This window comes from Rhamphochromis longiceps, linkage group LG7, assembly GCF_057381845.1.
Source record: "Rhamphochromis longiceps isolate RC_006_pf linkage group LG7, R_longiceps_female_GT1.1, whole genome shotgun sequence".
NCBI lineage: Eukaryota > Metazoa > Chordata > Actinopteri > Cichliformes > Cichlidae > Rhamphochromis > Rhamphochromis longiceps.
Window position 1 is genome coordinate 702,419 of NC_140563.1, and position 19,178 is coordinate 721,596.

The following is a 19,178-nucleotide window of genomic DNA, read 5'->3' on the forward strand; positions in this document are numbered from 1 at the left end:
CGCTTTCTGACAAACAAATAAAATAAATGAAAATGACATCAGCTGCCTCGTCAGTGCCGCTCTCATCCCACAGACGCTCCAGTTCAGTCAGCAGGACATGAACCCATTCTCCACCTGCTGCAGGTATCAGCTGCAGTGGCCTTCCAGCTCAGAGTGCATTTAAAGTGCAGGAAAAGCACTGCAGTCACCCGCTGCAGTCACCCGCCTGCAGTCACCCGCCTGCAGTCACCCGCTGCAGTCACCCGCCTGCAGTCACCCGCTGCAGTCACCCGCCTGCAGTCACCCGCCTGCAGTCACCAAGACTGTACAAGAAGCACGATGAGACTGTGGACTCACAGCAGGGAGTCAGCCAGCGGGGGAACAGGCGAAGGACAGAGCTAGGTGGACTGTCCACTAATAAGAACTGTAACTGTGTGGTACTTCTCGATTAATGAAAAAATAAATATTAAAAATGCCAAAACTTGTTTCCAAAAGTGTGCACAGGTGGCGCTGATACAGGTATTTCTGACAGTAGGCCCAAATAACCTGACACTGGGCCATTTGACCTTTGTGTTCTGAAAGGTCACTAAAGATACAAAAATATATGTCACTACTAGTAATACTACTGCTGCTGCTACTACTAGAATATTTTGGTGTTTGGGACATACGACTTGTATTTCTTTTGAAGAGCAGACATTAATCTTCCTTCTCTGTTTAAAGTGCGGAGCTCAAAATAAGAGAGGACGAGATTTAACAACCAAGCTTGGAAAAAGTAAACAGTCGGCTGTAAGATGAACAGTTTGACTTTGTCCTTCTATGTTGAGGGAAAAAAGAATGATGAAGGGAAAATGTTTGCATAACACTCAGAAGCAATCGAATGAACCATGTGATCTGCTAAACTTACCTTGACTGAAGAAACTTAAGAAGCCAAAGTTGGTGACAAAGCAGCTGCTGTATCAAAACCATTGCAGTGATTGCTTGGGTTGAACTACGAGGGGTTTAAAAGGGTCTCAGACGTTTGGGGAGTTGGTTGTAAATGTCTGCAGACAAACCAAATCAATGACCAGGAGCTTTCCAGTGCAACCAGTCTCTCTGACCAGCCTGTAGGCCTGCAGAAATGGAGCTTTACCAATTGATTTCACAGAGACAGCCAGCAACAACTAGTCAGTGATTACACACTTTCCAGGTGACCAGTGGTTACCAGCTGGTCAGCGACCCGCCTGTCTGACAGAGGCAAAGCAGAACCGACACTAGTGAGACTGCTGCACACCTGATTCAGAGTTCGGTTGGCAGGAAAATGAACTTGATTTGATGTGAAATTATTCAAAGGTGTTTGATACAGCCTGCCTGCCTGCGTGCGTGCGTGCGTGCGTGCGTGCGTGCGTACCTTCCCAATAACAGGGATGTCCACCGACCCCCAGGTATCTGCTCCCCAGTGCACAATCCCCGATGCAAAATCTGCCGTCACTATTCCGAGGACTGTTACATAAATGCAGGCGTGGACAGAGAATTACAAAAACTTGATTAGAGGTGTACATGAACTCATGAAAATGATTATTAGCATTTACATACAAAATCCCAGCCATCACAGTTTAGTGACTTCGTGTGAGTGTCAGCTTACCGATGCCGAGGACGATCTTGTAGATGTGAACGGTGGAGAAGTGCAGGAGGAGGAAAGAGAAGTTGATGATGAAAAGAAAGAGGCACAGGATCACACACACCCACTCCTGGAGCCGTTTACCTGAGGACGACACAGAAACACCTGACACTGCTGGGCCGACAGGCAAATACAGACAGACAGTGGGTGTCTGTATTAATGAAGGGGGGGTGTCCGCTGGGAGAACGCGTCGCTTTTTACCGAGGGTCAAAGGACCCGTCGCCCACAACGACCACGCCCGTGTGTCCAGGCTGTTAATATGTAATCAGATGAAGACAAGTGTACTCCAGGCTGCGGGGTCATGACCTCTCATATGTGAAACACTGACACGGACGCAGCACCGAGCAGCACACACACAAGGGCTGTTTCAGGTGGGAGGTAGACCTCATAGGTCAGCAGTATCAACTAAAGAGGAAGAACAGGGACTAACTAAAAGTACTCTATTGCAATTCAGCAATATTAGAAGGGAGAAAGCCTCCAGCCAACAGCACTGAAGATCAGAGATAATATATTATTGAAAAAGAGCACGCAGCATAGAGCGCGCAGCATAGAGCGCGCAGCATAGAGCGCGCAGCATAGAGCGCGCGACGTGAGCGAGAAGCGTCTCCCACAAACTTGCAGTCTTCTGAATGGCGCCTTGCTTCCTTCTTCGCGGTCCTTGCTCGCGTGACCTGCCAGCTCAAGCAGGAAACGTGACATCGTTCAGTAAATAAAGCCACAAATATAAACCACCGCTGTAATGTTTTTAACTCACTTTCTTCTTCTTTTACAGCCACGCCCCCCACGCCGTTCTCCTAATCCTTCTGTCATTGCCAATCTAATGTGCCTTTAAAACTTTAATGTGTCCAGATCCTAATGTATCACACAGCATTAGGAGCCTATAAGATATTCATGACAGTTTTTTCTAATAAAGCACACAGGCCTGTAGACCTGAGTATGAATATGCTATCAGCCTCTCATATGGACTGAAGCGGTCACCCGAGATTTAGAATATGTGATTATGGATATTTCACGAATCGTCAAACGTGACCCTTCACCTTCTAAAAATAGACGCCATCAAAGTTGTAAAGAAGCAGATGGTAGAAACTTCTAAATGACTTTGACTTTGCTGGTTGTTGAAAATTGTTTTGAAAAACTTTCAGCTGTGAACGAGTCGTTTGGTGCGCTGATAACCACATACTCGGCTTGATTCAAACAATCATCTTTAACAGGAAGTCTGTACAGATTATATTTAATGTACTGCTGAAAAATAAAAGTCAAAGGAATACATTTTAACCAGAGTTCAGCATCAAATCAGTTAAACTTCGAGGATATTGGTGGGGAACCTCCAAAGAGGTTTTACAGTGACGTCACTTTACCCCTCGTCATCTTCTCTGACTGCTCTTACAGGAGTCAGGGTCACTGCTGGTATCATGATACCTGGATACCCTCCAAAGGCTGCAAATGTTGTCCAACTGCTCCAAGATGGCTCAGTCATACATGCCACTGGCAGAAGGTTTGCTGTATCTCCCGGCACAGTCTCGAGAGCATGGAGGAAATTCCAGGAGAAAGGCAGTTACTGTAGAAGATCCATCAGTAGAGTGGACATCTGCTCCTCTGTCCAAGGAGGAACAGCAGGAGGAACTGCCAGAGCCTGACAGAAGGACTTCTAGCAGGTGTGAATGTCTCTGACCAACCAATCAGAAAGAAGACTTCATGAGCCCAAAATCCTCTAGTGAGCCCTGTGTTCACTGTGCAGCGCCATGGAGCCTGGCTGCTGTAATACCAGAACAGGCAGGTCCGCCACCAGCACATGTGGCAAACATGGGTCTTGATAAGGCGTGGGGGATGCCCATAACCTCGTTCAGCATGTGGTCAGTGACGGTGTAGGGGAGGCACTGAGCATACTCACTGAGGAACAACAGCATCCTGATTACTGTCAAGTATCAGGATGAAATCCCTAAACTACTGTCAAACATTACGTTGGTGCAGTGGCTGCTGGTTCCTCCGAGTGCACAACAACGCCGGCCTCATGTGGCGAGACAGTGCGATCAGTTCCTGATAACGCCGACTGGCCCCGGTGTTCGCCTGACCCAAATCCGGTAGATCCCCTCTGGGAATGATGCTTCGATGTCAGATCCATGGTCTCATCAGGAGCATGGCCCAACATCGGCACACACAGAAGCACACGGGGCCGTACGAACTACTGAGGACCATGTTGAGGTGCAACATTATGCTGCGTTACTTTACGTTGATTTGGGGGTTCCTTTGAATTCAGCCCTTTGTGCAGAAGGTTGATCGTTTTCCTGTAAGTGACGCTGCATGCTCCAGTTTCTAACACCGTCCATATCAGCACAGAGATCAGCAGGACCCTCTGACATCTGATGTGTTTTCAAAGTGTTCCTTTAATTGTTTCTTAGTAAGATAAGACAAGATAAGATAAGATAAGATAAGATAAGATAAGATAAGATAAGATAAGATAAGATAAGATAAGATAAGATAAGATAAGATAGAACTTTATTAATCCCTCGGGTGGGTTCCTCTGGGAAATTCGATTTCCAAAAAAAGCACAGCAACGACTGAAGTTACAGTTACAGAATTGTTATATATATATATATATATATATATATATATATATATATATATATATATATATATATATACACACACACACACACACACACACACACACACACACACACACACACACACATATATAAATACAGAGACAAATATAAATAAAATATACAAAGGGGATAAATAGAATAAATAGGAATAAAAAATAAAAATACAAGTGAATTGCACATTTCAAGTATTGAGTCTATTGCACTGTTGACTATTTACAAAAAGTATTGCACAAAGGTATTGTACAGTGAGGTGCAGAGGCACTACAGCTTAGTTGTTCCCCCCTCCTTTGTCCTCCTGTTTCCCCTCCCTCTCCCCTCCAGAGAGGAGTTAAACAGTCTGATGGCGTGTGGGACAAAGGAGTTTTTAAGTCTGTTAGTTCTTGTCTTGGGGAGAAGCAACCTGTCACTGAACAGACTCTTCTGGTTGTTAATGGCCGTGTGCAGAGGATGCCCAGCATTGTCCATAATGTCCAGCAGTTTCTTTAGTGTCCTTCTCTCTCACCAGAGTGTCCAGCTTCATGCCGACCACAGAGCTAGCCTTCCTGATCAGTTTCTCCAGCCTGGATGAGTCCCTCTTTGCTGTGCTGCTCCCCCAGCACACCACAGCATAGAAAAGTACTCCAGCAACCACCGACTGGTAAAACATCCTCAGGAGCTTCCTGCAGATGTTAAAAGACCTCAGCCTCCTGAGGAAGTACAGTCGGCTTTGGGCTTTTTTATACAGGTGCTCTGTGTTGCATGACCAGTCCAGTTTATTGTCCACCCACAGCCCGAGGTACTTGTACTTGTTGACCACCTCCACCTCCTCCCCCTCTATCTGAACCGGCAGTGGACCTGCTCTGGACCTCCTGAAGTCCACAACCAGTTCCTTAGTCTTTGAGGTGTTGAGTTGCAGGTGGTTTGTGTGACTCCATGCGACAAAGTTCCTCACCAGACTTCTGTACTCCTCTTCCTGATCATCCCAGATACACCCCATGATGGCCGTGTCATCTGCAAACTTCTGAATATGGCATAATTCAGAGTTGTAGCAGAAGTCAGAGGTGTACAGGGTGAAGAGAAGAGGGGACAGCACAGTTCCCTGTGGTGCTCCTGTGCTGCTGACCACAGTGTCAGACGTGATGTCCTTCAGCCTGACGTACTGTGGTCTGTCGGTGAGGTAGTCGGAGATCCAAGCCACCAGGCAGGGGTCCACCTCCATCCTGTTCAGTTTTTCCTGAAGCATACAGGGCCGGATGGTATTAAAGGCACTGGAAAAGTCAAGAAACAGGATCCTGACCGTGCCTTTTCCCCCATCCAGGTGTGAGTGGGCTCTGTGTAGGAGGTACAGGATGGCATCCTCCACTCCGACACCCGCCTTGTATGCAAACTGTAGTGGGTCCTGGGCATGTTGTACCTGTGGTCGGAGGAGGTTGAGGAAGAGCCGCTCTAGAGTCTTCATAAGATGTGACGTCAGTGCCACCGGTCGGAAGTCATTCAGCTCATTGGGCCGGTTCTTTTTGGGGACCGGGACGATGCAGGATGTCTTCCATAGGGCGGGCACTCTCCCCAGTCGCAGACTGAGGTTGAAGACTCGTTGTAGCGGCTCCCCAAGTTCAGCAGCACACGCCTTTAGCATCCTAGGACACACCTTGTCTGGGCCTGCTGCCTTTCTGGGCGAAGCTTCCTCAGTTGCCTCCTGACCTGATCCACTGTGACACTGGGAGATGTTTGGGAGGAGGGGGGGGGAGAAGATGTCTTGCTGCTGAGAGAGGGATTGGAGGAGGGGGGTGTCATGGTGTCAGGAAGGGGGGGAAGCGAAGGAGGTAGGAGAGTGGGGAGAGGACTCTGTAGTGAAGGTGAGGGTAAGGGTGGGGGTGGGGGGGTTGTGGGCTGGTCAAACCTGTTGAAGAAGTTGTTGAGTTCGTTTGCCTTCTCCACAGTCCCCCCCACTGTGCTTTTCTTGGTGTTGTGGCCTGTGATGGTTTTCACACCATTCCAGACCTCCCTCATATTGTTCCTCTCCAACTTCTGCTCCACCTTCCTCCTGTAGGTGTCCTTTGCTTCCCTCAGGCAGCGTTTCACCTCCCGCTGTGCTGCCTTCATCTCCTCCTTCACTTTGCTCCTGAAAGCCTTCTTCTTCATGTTGAGGACAGCTTTGACTTCCTGTGTTACCCACGGTTTGTTATTAGGATAACACCGTACCGTCTTAGCAGGGGCGACTGTGTCCACACAAAAGTTGAGGTAGTCTGTAAGACAGTGTGTCGCCCCCTCTATGTCCTCACCATGTGGGCTCAGGAGCACATCCCAGTCTGTGGTGTCATAGCAGTCTCTCAGAGCATCCTCCTTTTCTGGGGTCCATCTCCGGATGGAGCGCGTTGTGACAGGCTGCCTTTGGACGAGGGGTGTGTATTGTGGCTGTAGGTAAACCAGGTTGTGGTCTGACTTCCCTAGTGGGGGGAGGGGGGTGGCTCTGTATGCATCTCTCACATTAGCATACAGTAGGTCAATTGTCCTGTTGCTCCTTGTGGGACAATTCACAAACTGGTGAAAAGCAGCCAGAGTAGAGTCCAGTGTGGCATGGTTAAAGTCTCCAGATATAATAATGAAAGCCTCGGGGTTTTGTGTCTGAAGTCTTGCTGTGACTGTGTGTATTTTCTTTAGTAGTGGATAATATAAACATATAATTAAATCTTGATGGCTCATGCCAAGTATCGGCTGGTGTCACCGCTCCAACGCTGCTTCCCCAGCACATCACAGCAGAGTACATCGTAGTTTCCACAACTCAGTGACAGAAAACCTGTCAACATTTTGCAGAACTCACTGAAGGATCTCAGCTTCCTCAAAAATCAGAGCTTGTTCGTTCCTTTTCGGTCTCTCAGTTCTCGATGGGCACATCCAAGCATTGGGCCCAGACACGACATCACCTTCCTGTCTGAGGACAGACATAGGTCGTGTCGCCATCCTCTTCTTTCTGGAGTTGATCGCCATCTTTCTGGTCTTATTCACACACACCATATCATACCATTCACGTATGATATGGCGGTATTTATTTTCTTATTGTGTTAGGCAATGATAAGAAAATAAAATATCTCCTCCATACCTGCTTCATACCCTGGAGGACGGGGCTGTGGCTCCCCACACTCCCTAGCAGATCGTTACATGGAGAAACCTTTGGAATACAAGCATGCTGATCCACACAGGTGTGCACACAGGTGTACACACAGGTATGCACACAGGTGTTCACAGACGCGGACTACAGCTTTCTTGGCTGCTGCCTCAAAGCACATTGTGTGCTGTCTATCTTATGTGCTGCACAATATCGTTTATTATTTAGTATCTATTGATATCTACTGCTAGCTAGTTTATTGTGATGGTGCTTTTTTTTTTATTATGTTGCTCTTTGTTGTTTGCTTTCTCTTCTGTTTTTCTTTCTTTCTTCCCCCCTTCTCACCGTCTCTTCTCCCCTCTGGTTTTCTTTCTCTCCCTCTCTTTCTTTCATTCTTTCTCCCTGTCCTATCCCCCAGTCATGTCTGTCCCGTTTGTAGCAACTGAAAATAAAATAAATTCATAATTATAATAAAGGTCAATCCAATGGGCCAATATGGCAAGACCATGATGATCCACTTGGTAAAATAAATCCGCTTGGCATCTTTCTTGGCCTTAAGACAACAATTCTGATGGCTAAAGATCCAAAAGAAAAAAAAAATTGCGATAGAATATGGGTAAAACACGCATGTGCAGTGCCTTTGTTTTCATACGCACATGGCCGAAAAAGCATGGCGGAAATGGAGAATGGGATGGGGGAAACCGGATCGTTGAGTGAAACGGATGAACCAGAATTGGTTTGTAAAAATGGTGCCACTTCAGTGGTGTGACACTGGTTTAGCTTTCGTCCGTCAGATACACACCAAAGCAAATTTTTTTGTCGAACATGCAAGCGGCCGTCATTATTGTCGTATTTGTCGGACTAAGATGCTCATAAATCTGGGAGTAATCTGGGTCCTAACCTCCGTCTGCTTCATGTCTCAAAGTCAACGAACACTGCAGCATCACTGAGAGTTAAAAACTGTCTAAATTCTTTCATCTTTAATAAAATCATCAGCGTTGCTGCTTTACCAGGTGTAATCAGAATCAGAATCAGAAACTTTATTGTCATTGTCATGAGAACAACGAAATTAAGAATGGTCCCCGATCATTGCATCATCCCTAGCAATATCAAAATATAAATAAAACAATAAAATTCAATAAATAAAATAGATAGAATACTTAAAATACTAATAAGATATAACAGTAAAACATTCACATACATTCCCACACACATGCTTCAGACCGTGCATAGATTAACACAAGAGTGGCGTGATGGACATTTTTTTGTAGTATTCAGATGTGTTATTGCAGTTGGATAACAGCTGTGTTTGAGTCTATTAGTCCTTGCTCTGATTGCCCTGTACCGTCTGCCTGAGGGCAACAGTTCGAACAGGGAGTGGCCAGGATGTGAGGTGTCTTTTATGATGTTTTGGGCCTTTTTAAAACAGTGGGCGTTGTGTAGAACTTCCAGTGTGGGGAGAGGGCAGCCAGTGATCTTTTGGGCGGTGTTAATGATCCCTTGGAGTGCTTTCCTCTGAGCCCCTGTGCAGCTAGTGTACCAGATGCATATGCAGTAAGTTAGAACACTCTCAATGGTGGCTCTGTAGAAGGACACCAGCAGTCTCTGTGTGATGTTATTCCTCCTGAGAAGGAAGTACAGTCTCTGTTGGGCCTTTTTCAGCAGCTCGGAGGTGTTCACACTCCAGGAAAGGTTCTCCTCTATATTGACTCCCAGGAAGCGGAAGCTTGCCACCCTTTCTACACAGTCCCCATTTATGAATAGTGGTTGGATCTCTGCCTTTTTCCTTCTGAAGTCTATTATGAGTTCTTTGGTTTTTGAAGTGTTGAGGAGGAGGTTATTGGCCTTACACCATGACGTCAGCTGCTCCACCTCGTCTCTGTACGTAGACTCGTCTCCCTTGGAAATGAGCCCCACCACTGTGGTGTCATCTGCAAATTTCACAAAGATGTTGCTGTGGTGGCGAGGAGTGCAGTCGTGTGTGTAGAGAGAGTAGAGCAGTGGACTGAGCACACAGCCCTGGGGTGAGCCAGTGCTGAGACTCAGGGCTGAGGATGTGTGATGGCCAACTCTGACTCTCTGTCTACGGCCCGAGAGGAAGCTATTGATCCACATGCAGGTGCTGTATGGAAGCCCCAGGTCAGTTAAGTTTAACATCCAGGCATCCATGAAAACAGGATTTATTACATTTAACAGAGTTAGAAGTTAGCAGGAAGTTAGCTCACTAGTGTCACTAGTTACCTAAACATGATATAGCATGTTCTGACTGAGAGATTTCTGAAAAATTCAAACGCACAGCTCTGCTATCACTTCCAACATAAATGAAGACAGAAAACTAAACAGCAGTGACGTTTGTAGGGTTACTGAAGTTGGGCTAGCTGGTATATAATGATGTGCTACGTGATCGCTAGCTACACAGCTATGTTAGCATAAACACAGTGAAGCTGGAGGATGAACGCTAACTTTTTTCCACTGGATAAAAGTTAACGTGAAGGTTCCTCATGGTTAGAGACAAATGTAATCGATGGCAGGATGCTGTAAACGGACCAAACTTCAGTCAGGAGAACAACTGAGATAATCCATCCACAATACCAGGTTAGTCATTAATATACTGCAACAACATGGGAATAGAGCAGCTGTGATAGAATACAGCATTCATGAATCAATATTCAATAATATTGAAGTGGAGGAAGTAGAGCTGGGTGATAGAACGATAACGATATGTATCGCGATATAACTTTTACTCGATAGAGAAATTAAGCTATCGCGATAGACCTCGCCGCTCTTGTCCTCAAAAAAAAAAAAAAAAAAAAAAGGTCAGCCAATCCAAATTAAGTAGCGCAGAGCCAAACCAATCACAGCCGCAGCGTCACGTCGCGTGACTTGTAACTTACAGCACAAGTGCCAAGCCGCACGTGTGTTTGTTTGGGAAGCAGCCAGCGGGTAATGGAGCCAGCGCGTAATGGAGGAAATGAGTGTGCCGACTAGAAAAATCAACCGAGCGTGACCGAAGAGAAAACAGATGATGGTTCCAATGCCGGAGAGATTGTCGAACGGAAGAGCCATAGAAGTTCCGTAGTCTGAAGGTATTTCGGCTATTTCAAGTCTGACAAAAAACAGAGTAGCGTGCACTGTAAATTGTGCCGAAAGCAAGTCTGGAAATACAATAAACTGGTGCATGCGTCACACTGTGCGCCACGTTATTGTTTCGGTGAAATGAATTTCTACAATACTGTTAATTCTACTCTCTGCAGTGTTTAAATGCTTACATATACACACAGTTACTGTCCCTCCACACATACGACTCTGTTCTGCTTCTATGCCCCAGCTTTGTTTACTTTTTCCCACCGAGGCTTCTAGACTTCTGATTGGCCAACATTTCTGCACGGTTAGGAATCTAGCGCCACCTGCTGCTTTGGCATGTTCATAGCAGCGTTTTCCTTCATTTCTGCCTTTATGTGTGGACGGGATTATTTTTTAAAACGAAAACGGAAAATCTCCGTTTTCAAAAATACCCGTGTACGTGTGGACGTAGCCTCAGTCTCTGACTGGAAGCGCTAATTCGTCATTCGGCTTTTGTCAGACTAAAGTAACTGTTAAAACTGTTTGAAAAGCTCAGCTATACAACAAGGAGAGATTGAGAATTTCCTTTTAGTTCTCAGTTTATTTGATATTGACAAAAGTTAGTCAGTTTTGTCTGTTCTTCTGTAAAACAAACTAAGATTTATTTTTAGAATTAATATTTTGTTTCTAAGTGGAATTGACAGTTTAGTCTGTTTCGTTTGTTCTATTTTGAAACTTAAACGCTTTAGCGGCTGCCTTTTGTGTAGTTTGCAATATTTGCCTTTATTTATCTGAAAAAGTCTCATGTTCCTTAAGTACATCTACCCTGTTGAACTTATTATGGGAAATAAATATTTAAATAAAAACAAGCTGCTGATTATTTCACATTTTACTTGTGAGCAACGGCACATTTAAATCTTACAAATATAGTTATTTGGCTCATATCGTGATATATATCGTTATCGCCTGAAATGAAAAAAACATATCGTGATATGAAAAAATCTCATATCGCCCAGCTCTAGGAGGAAGCAAGAAGAATGAGTTGAATAAAGTTTGATTTATCTGACTGCTCTGTTTCGCTTAATGTGCCTTATAGTCCCGAGCAGCTTATGGTCCGAAAAATACGTATTTGACTTTTTTATTTGGCACACTGCAGTTTAATGTTGCAAAGCTCCTCTTTTTACCTCCAGTGGATATTATACATGGTTATGCTCAGGATATGTCAGCACATTTCTACTGCAAATGCCTTTTGGTTAAACTTTCAGCAAGGAATTTGCATTTGCACTGTTAAATGTTTATATAGCTTTAATGCACATAAAAAAACAGCTGCTTGTTTAAGTGAAAATAAATGGATGTTTTTTTGCGCTAGTAAAGTGGTGGAGTTGCATTTTGTATTTTGTCTCGCATCACTTATATCGTCAGTTATATCGTTATCGCAAATTTTCAAATACATATCGGGAAAAATATTTTGGGCCATATCGCCCAGCTCTACTTCACACAGATGATTCCTCACAGACAGCACTCACACATCCAATCACTACAGAGCATTTCTAAAGGTGGCCTGACCCTGGGTGGTGCTAAAAATGTAAGGTGTACCAGGTGAACCTGTTCTGCTCATCACAAGAACAGATGCAGATACATGAATTTCATTCACAGGATAACAGGACAATAGCTAAAGGCCTGATTTCTTCACATTTATGTTATGCAACACGATTTTTTGGCAAGATATCCGAGACCTGCAGCTCTCAGCAGGTCATCAAAGCAAAACAAAGATCTACCAGCAGATGCAGTCTGAGACGGAGGAGTGGAGTCGCTTCATCTGCAGGAGGTTTAATACCCAGTATTAAACATAATATGAACTTTCACAGAACCATTGAAACCACTGAAATATAAGAAGAGAATAAGTGACGAAGAGAGTAGAAAATGTTTTGCGCAGAGATCCTGGTGAAGTTTTTAAGCTCCAACTTTGCAGCACAAAAACTAATCTCCAAATGTTCGTCTGTGTCGGTGGAAATGCTGCAAATTCTTCTTGAGAAAAGCATCACGTGTGAGCACCAGGCCCGTGGACACATCGATGGTACAAAGACTACGATACTGCGAACATGTGACGCAGGTCCAGTGTGTTTACATCATAGACACACAGTCCATACGAAGGTTAAGTGGACCACATTTAGCTCTGTTGTCTCCAAGCTTCGTCTGACACCATTTTCTAAACTCTATCCCAAAGGCAGGCGCGCGCGCGCACACACACACACACACACACACACACACACACACACACACACACACCTCAAGGGATCACTACACCAAAATTCACTCTCTCCATCTCTCTGACTGTCTGCATGCACACAGACAAAGACACACACTAACAGACGTACCATGACGCTCAAACTGATGGATTTCCTAACACATTTTCACATCTCTTTCTATCACACACACAATCATCTGACACATACACACATTCAGACACTCCATCTCCTTCACACACACACACCCACAGTGCAGGGCCGTGGAGCAGTGGGGCGGCTGTCAGGTGATGTGCGTCAGTCCTTGGATCCTCCAGCTCCCTGGTGAGGGGAAGGAAACTAGGACAGGCCTCCACAGAGCGCGTGCACACACACACACACACACACACACACACACACACACACACACACACACACAAGCCCTCGTCCCTCAGGCCATGGCATTGCTGGATATCGCACACAGCTACAGACACACAAACAGGCTTTACGAGCATGTATGGACATATGTTAGCGTGTTTGAACACTCACACACCCTCAGCAAACACAAACCTCTCTCTCAATAAGAACACACATACTCGACCTGCCTTTACTGGGCACAACAACACCCAAATTAAAGGCACGTAAACACACACACACACACACACACACACACACACACACACACACACACACACACACACACACACACACACACAGGGCCAGAGCGGTGCACTCATTAATATCATTCTGACAACAACTGGCTCCCTGGCAACCTCTCTGCCATCGCTCACCCAGCAGCACCCCCTGCCTGCAAGCGTGCATGTGGGTGTGCACGGGGATTTAACCTGGGCGGAGCTGGGGGAGGGGAACGAGGGGTGCTAATAGGCTGAAATTAATCAACGCCGGCTGATTCGCTGTCTGGGGAATGAGTGGCGGGCAGCAGGCAGGAAGGCAACACATTGTGAATACTAATGTCCTAACACATAGGAAAGATGCCTTTACCTGAGCTTCTTTGTCAGGTACATACACAGTGAGTATGTAAAGGATGTGGAGCGTGAGTCATTTATACCCGTTTATACAGTAACAGCTGCAGTACGAGGCAGCAATACAAAGACTCCTACAATCTGTAAGAAAGAAGAAGAAGAATAGCAGGTCAAGTGTTCGGCACGCTAAGCCGGCTAAACCTCAAAGCACATCTGTTCCTCCCTCTCCCACAACAAACTGGAGCAAGAACAGATCCAGGTGTTCCACGTGTTCACCTTTTTCTCTTTCCTACGTGTGAAAACTTCCAATACGATGTTTGGATGTGAGGTCGCCGTGTTTCCTTGTGATCAGGCCGATGACAAACAGGAGCCCAGATACTTTGTGTGCACAGGCATAAAAGAGAGCCAATCAGGGCCTCGTTTGACATCGAGCCACTAATTTGCTTTTATGCATTAGTCCAATGGTGACACAGGGTGTACGGTGGTTCCTAAGAAGAGTCTCGCTGTCTTAGAAAGCTGCTGGCCATCGCAGCGGGTAATTAGGCCACAGAAGACTGACAATTTTGCTGGCTTTTGGCTCGATGGGAGTTATCAGATCATATCCATTATCAGAAAACCAAATGAGACCCTATCCCCTCATGACCTGCACGGGCAAATGATGGAGGACAGGGAGGCGAGAGGGAGATAAATGTAGGACAGTTCCTGATGTTGGTGTGGGAGTACACTTTATCGAAGGATTAGGAATTCTGGTTTTTAACTGTGTTACACTTAAAATATAGAAAACGTGCACATTGGTGCAGAAATGACAAATGTGTAACCATCTACAAGCCTGAATGATAAACCCGAGGCTGTGAAAGAAGATGTGTGACCCTGCATTGAAGAGCAGGGACGCTGCTTCTACCGTTTATTAAAAAAAGCCTTTCATCTCTCGTCACTGTTGTTCAATAGAAAGGTACAATGGGAAGCAGACAGGCAGGACTGCTTTAAGTCAGCCATTGTTTTTTAAGTGTGTGTAAAAGGGAGCTTAATTACATCCCTGTACAAGTGCACAGAAACCAGCGGGGCAGTGTACGGAGAGGGCTACAGGTGTTCATTAACCCTTTAAGACCTACCATAGAACCAAGGCCGCCAGAGCGTATATTATATGTTTACATGCTGTAGAGCCTTTTTTGGTTCAAGGTTCAAGGTTCTTTATTTGTCACATGCATAGTTATACAAGGAAGAATATATATATATATATATATTAGTGCTGTCAATAGATTAAAAAAAATTAACTAACTAATCTCACAATTTTCGGTTATTAATTGCGATTAATCTCAATTACTTTATTAATAGCCTGGCTCCAATTACATTTTTTTATTCTTTATATTTTAAGTAATTATCATTGTTCACCGAAGTCCAGTGGTCTCCGGTGAGAGCGACATTCCTTACTTGCACAAGCTTGCTGGACTGCTGAGCCCTCTGGTCCCCATACAAAGTGTGCAGTCTCGACACAATGGTTCCTCTCGAGGGCAGATTGTAACACTCATCTCCTGATGCAGCACGAATGACTTCTCTCAGTCCATCATCTTCTACTATGCTAACTGGTCGGCAGTTTTTAGCTATCCAAACAACCAAGGAATTGGTTACCTTTTCTCTCACATTTTTTGTTATTCGTCCACAAGCACCATACTCCTGAAGCGTAGACTGGCGAGGTCCCGTAGAGGTGGATTCAGTTGGGTGTTTTGCTCTCAGGTGATACGCCAGTGATGAACTGCTTCTGTGGTACTTGAATTCAGCGTTGCAAATTGTGCATCTTACTCTCGTTTTGTCCAACAAGCCATCAGGCAACTTCTTAAAGAGAAACTTTCCACCCAAAAGTCCGCCCTCGTCCATGCTTGCGTGTGTTAGCTAGTGTTAGCTAGATAGTAGCATGGTGTCACTTCTTCTTCTTCTTCTAATCATTTCTGTCAGGCCAAACGCCAGCATAGCACACTGTTGCCCCCTCCTCCAGAGGTGCTCATGAATTTAAAGGTCTTAGATTACAGGAAATTAATAAAAAAACAAAATCAGCGTTAAATTTTTTTAATGCATTAAACATTTCGCGTTGATCTTAACAATTAACGCGATAATTTTGACAGCACTAATATATATATATATATATATATATATATATATATATATATATACACACACACATACATATAGTATATACACTGGGTGAATGTGCAGTAGTAGCAGCAAGCGGGTGAATTCTGTACATTAATATGAATAGACATCTGACATCTGACTATTTTACCGGGAGCATTTCAAGTTGCTATACATCAATACAACCATTACAGCCCAGATTTTAATAATATGTATGCATTAAGTCCATAGTGATTACATAAACTACAAAAAAATTGAAAATCGTTTTTGTTTTACATATATTTCTATCCATCCATCCATCTTCATCCGCTTTGTCCGGGGCCGGGTCGCGGGGGCAGCAGCCTAAGCAAAGAGGCCCAGACCTCCCTCTCCCCAACCACCTCCTCCAGCTTGTCCGGGGGAACACCAAGGCGTTTCCAGGCCAGCCGAGAGATATAATCTCTCCAGCGTGTCCTGGGTCTGCCCCGGGGCCTCCTCCCGGTGGGACATGCCTGGAACACCTCACCCAGGAGGCGCCCAGGGGGCATCCTTGTCAGATGCCCGAACCACCTCAGCTGGCTCCTTTCGATGTGGAGCAGCAGCTGCTCTACTCTGAGCCCCTCCCGGATGACCGAACTTCTCACCCTATCTCTAAGGGAGAGGCCAGCCACCCTTCGGAGGAAGCTCATTTCTGCCGCTTGTATCCGCGATCTCGTTCTTTCGGTCACTACCCACAGCTCGTGGCCATAGGTGAGGGTAGGGACGTAGATCGACCGGTAAATTGAGAGCTTCGCTTTTACACTCAGCTCCCTCTTCACCACGACGGACCGGTGCATTACTGCAGCTGCAGCCCCAATCCGTCTGTCGATCTCCGGCTCCCTTCTCCCATCACTCGCGAACAAGACCCCGAGATACTTGAACTCCTCCACTTGGGGCAGGAACTCATCCCCGACCCGGAGTGGGCACTCCACCCTTTTCCGGCTGAGAACCATGGCCTCAGATTTGGAGGTGCTGATCCTCATTCCCGCTGCTTCACACTCGGCTGCGAACCGTTCCAGTGCGAGCTGGAGGCCCTCACCCGATGAAGCCAACAGAACCACATCATCTGCAAAAATCAGAGATGAGATTCTGAGGCCACCAAAGCGAAAGCCCTCCGCCACTTGGCTGCGCCTAGAAATCCTGTCCATAAAAATTATGAACAGAACTGGAGACAAAGGGCAGCCCTGGCGAAGCCCATCACCCACCGGGAACGAGTCCGACTTATTGCCAGCAATGCGAACCAAGCTCTTGCAATGGTTGTATAGGGATCGAATGGCCCGTAGCAATGGGCCAGACACCCCATATTCCCGCAACACCTTCCACAGGACACCCCGAGGGACACGGTCGAATGCCTTCTCCACGTCCACAAAACACATGTAGACTGGTTGGGCAAACTCCCATGCACCCTCAAGTATCTTGGAGAGGATAAAGTGCTGGTCCAGTGTTCCGCGACCAGGACGAAAACCGCATTGTTCCTCCTGTATCCGAGGTTCGACTAACGGACGAACTCTCCTTTCCAGCACCCTGGCATAGACTTTCCCAGGGAGGCTGAGGAGTGTGATCCCCCTGTAGTTGGAACACACCCTCCGGTCCCCTTTCTTAAAGATGGGGACCACCACCCCGGTCTGCCAGTCCACAGGTACTGCCCCTGATCTCCACGCAACATTGCAGAGGCGTGTCAACCAGGACAGCCCTACAACGTCCAGAGCCTTCAGGAACTCGGGGCTGACCTCATCAACACCAGGGGCTCTGCCACCAAGGAGTTGTTTAACTGCCTCAGTGACCTCGCCCCCGGAAATTGGCGGGTCATTCCCCTCATCCCCAGACTCTGCTTCCTCCTCGGAAGACGTGTCAGTGGGATTAAGGAGGTCCTCGAAGTATTCCTTCCACCGCCTGACAATTTTCTCAGTCGACGTCAGCAGCGCTCCGCCAGCACTATACACAGTACAGGTAGAGCACCGCTTTCCCCTCCTGAGACGTCTGACGGTTTGCCAGAATCTCTTCGAGGCAGTCCGAAAGTCTTTTTCCATGGCCTCTCCGAACTCCTCCCACACCCGAGTTTTTGCTTCAGCCACTGCCCGAGCCGCATTCCGCTTGGCCTGTCGATACCTGTCGGCTGCCTCCGGAGTTCCACAGGCTAACCAAGCCCGATAGGACTCCTTCTTCAGCCTGGTGGCTCCCTTCACCTCTGGTGAACAACTAAGCTGTAGTGCCTCTTCACCTTACTGTGCAATACCTTTTGTGCAATACTTTTGTAAATAGTCAACAGTGCAATAGACCTCAATACTTGAAATGTGCAATTCACTTGTATTTTTATTTTTTATTTTTTATTCCCATTTATTCTATTTATCCCCTTCGTATATTTTATTTATATTGTCTCTGTATTTATATATATATATGTGTGTGTGTGTGTGTGTGTGTGTGTGTGTGTGTGTGTGTATATATATATAATATTCTGTAACTCTGTAACTTCTGTCGGTGCTGTGCTTTTTTGGAAATCGAATTTCCCAGAGGAACCCACCCGAGGGATTAATAAAGTTCTATCTTATCTTATCTTATCTTATCTGGTGTCCACCATTTGGTTCGGGGATTACCACCACGGCAGGCACCAACCACCTTGCGGCCGCAGCTCAATGCAGCAGCTTCGGCAATGGAGACGCTGAACATGGTCCATTCGGACTCAATGTCCCCAGTCTCCCTCGGAATGCTGTTGAAGCTCTGCCGGAGGTGTGCGTTGAAGATCTCGCGGACTGGGGCCTCTGCTAGACGTTCCCAGCACACCCTCACTACGCGTTTAGGTGCACCAGGTCTGTCCAGCGTCCTCCCCCGCCACCTGATCCAACTCACCACCAGGTGGTGATCAGTTGACAGCTCAGCCCCTCTCTTTACCCGAGTGTCCAGAACATATGGTCGCAGGTCTGCTGATACGATTACAAAATCGATCATCGACCTACGGCCTAGAGCGTCCTGGTGCCACGTGCACTTATGGACACTCTTATGTTCGAACAGGGTGTTTGTTATGGCCAAACTGTGGTTAGCACAGAAGTCCAATAACAGAGCACCGCTCGGGTTCAGATCAGGGAGGCCGTTCCTCCCAATCACGCCCCTCCAGGTCTCGCTGTCGTTACCCACGTGAGCATTGAAGTCTCCCAGCAGGACAACAGAGTCTCCAGGTGGAGCACCCCCCCCCCCCCCCCCCAGGGACTCTAAGAAGGCTGGGTACTCTGAACTGCCACTCAGCGCATAAGCGCAGATGACAGTCAGGACCCGTTCCCTGAACCTAAGGCGCAGGGAACAAACCCTCTCGTCCACCGGGAAAAACCCCAACGTACCGGCAGCAAGCCGAGGGGATATTAGGATACCCACCCCAGCCCGCCGCCTCTCACCAGGGGCAACTCCAGACTGAGACAGAGTCCAGCCCCTCTCCAGGAGACT

General features: G+C 46.5%; 1 protein-coding gene across 1 annotated transcript in view; it reads right to left on the minus strand.

Annotated features, from left to right (window-relative positions):
* Window positions 1–19,178, minus strand: part of peds1a (plasmanylethanolamine desaturase 1a) — a 60,454-nt gene that overhangs the window by 22,549 nt on the left and 18,727 nt on the right. The window contains exons 2-3 of the mRNA XM_085411516.1: window positions 1,601–1,720; window positions 1,367–1,458 (exon numbers count right to left, since the gene is read on the minus strand). Of these exons, the coding sequence (XP_085267642.1) occupies window positions 1,367–1,458; window positions 1,601–1,720 (212 nt within the window). The remainder of the gene's footprint in view (window positions 1–1,366; window positions 1,459–1,600; window positions 1,721–19,178) is intronic.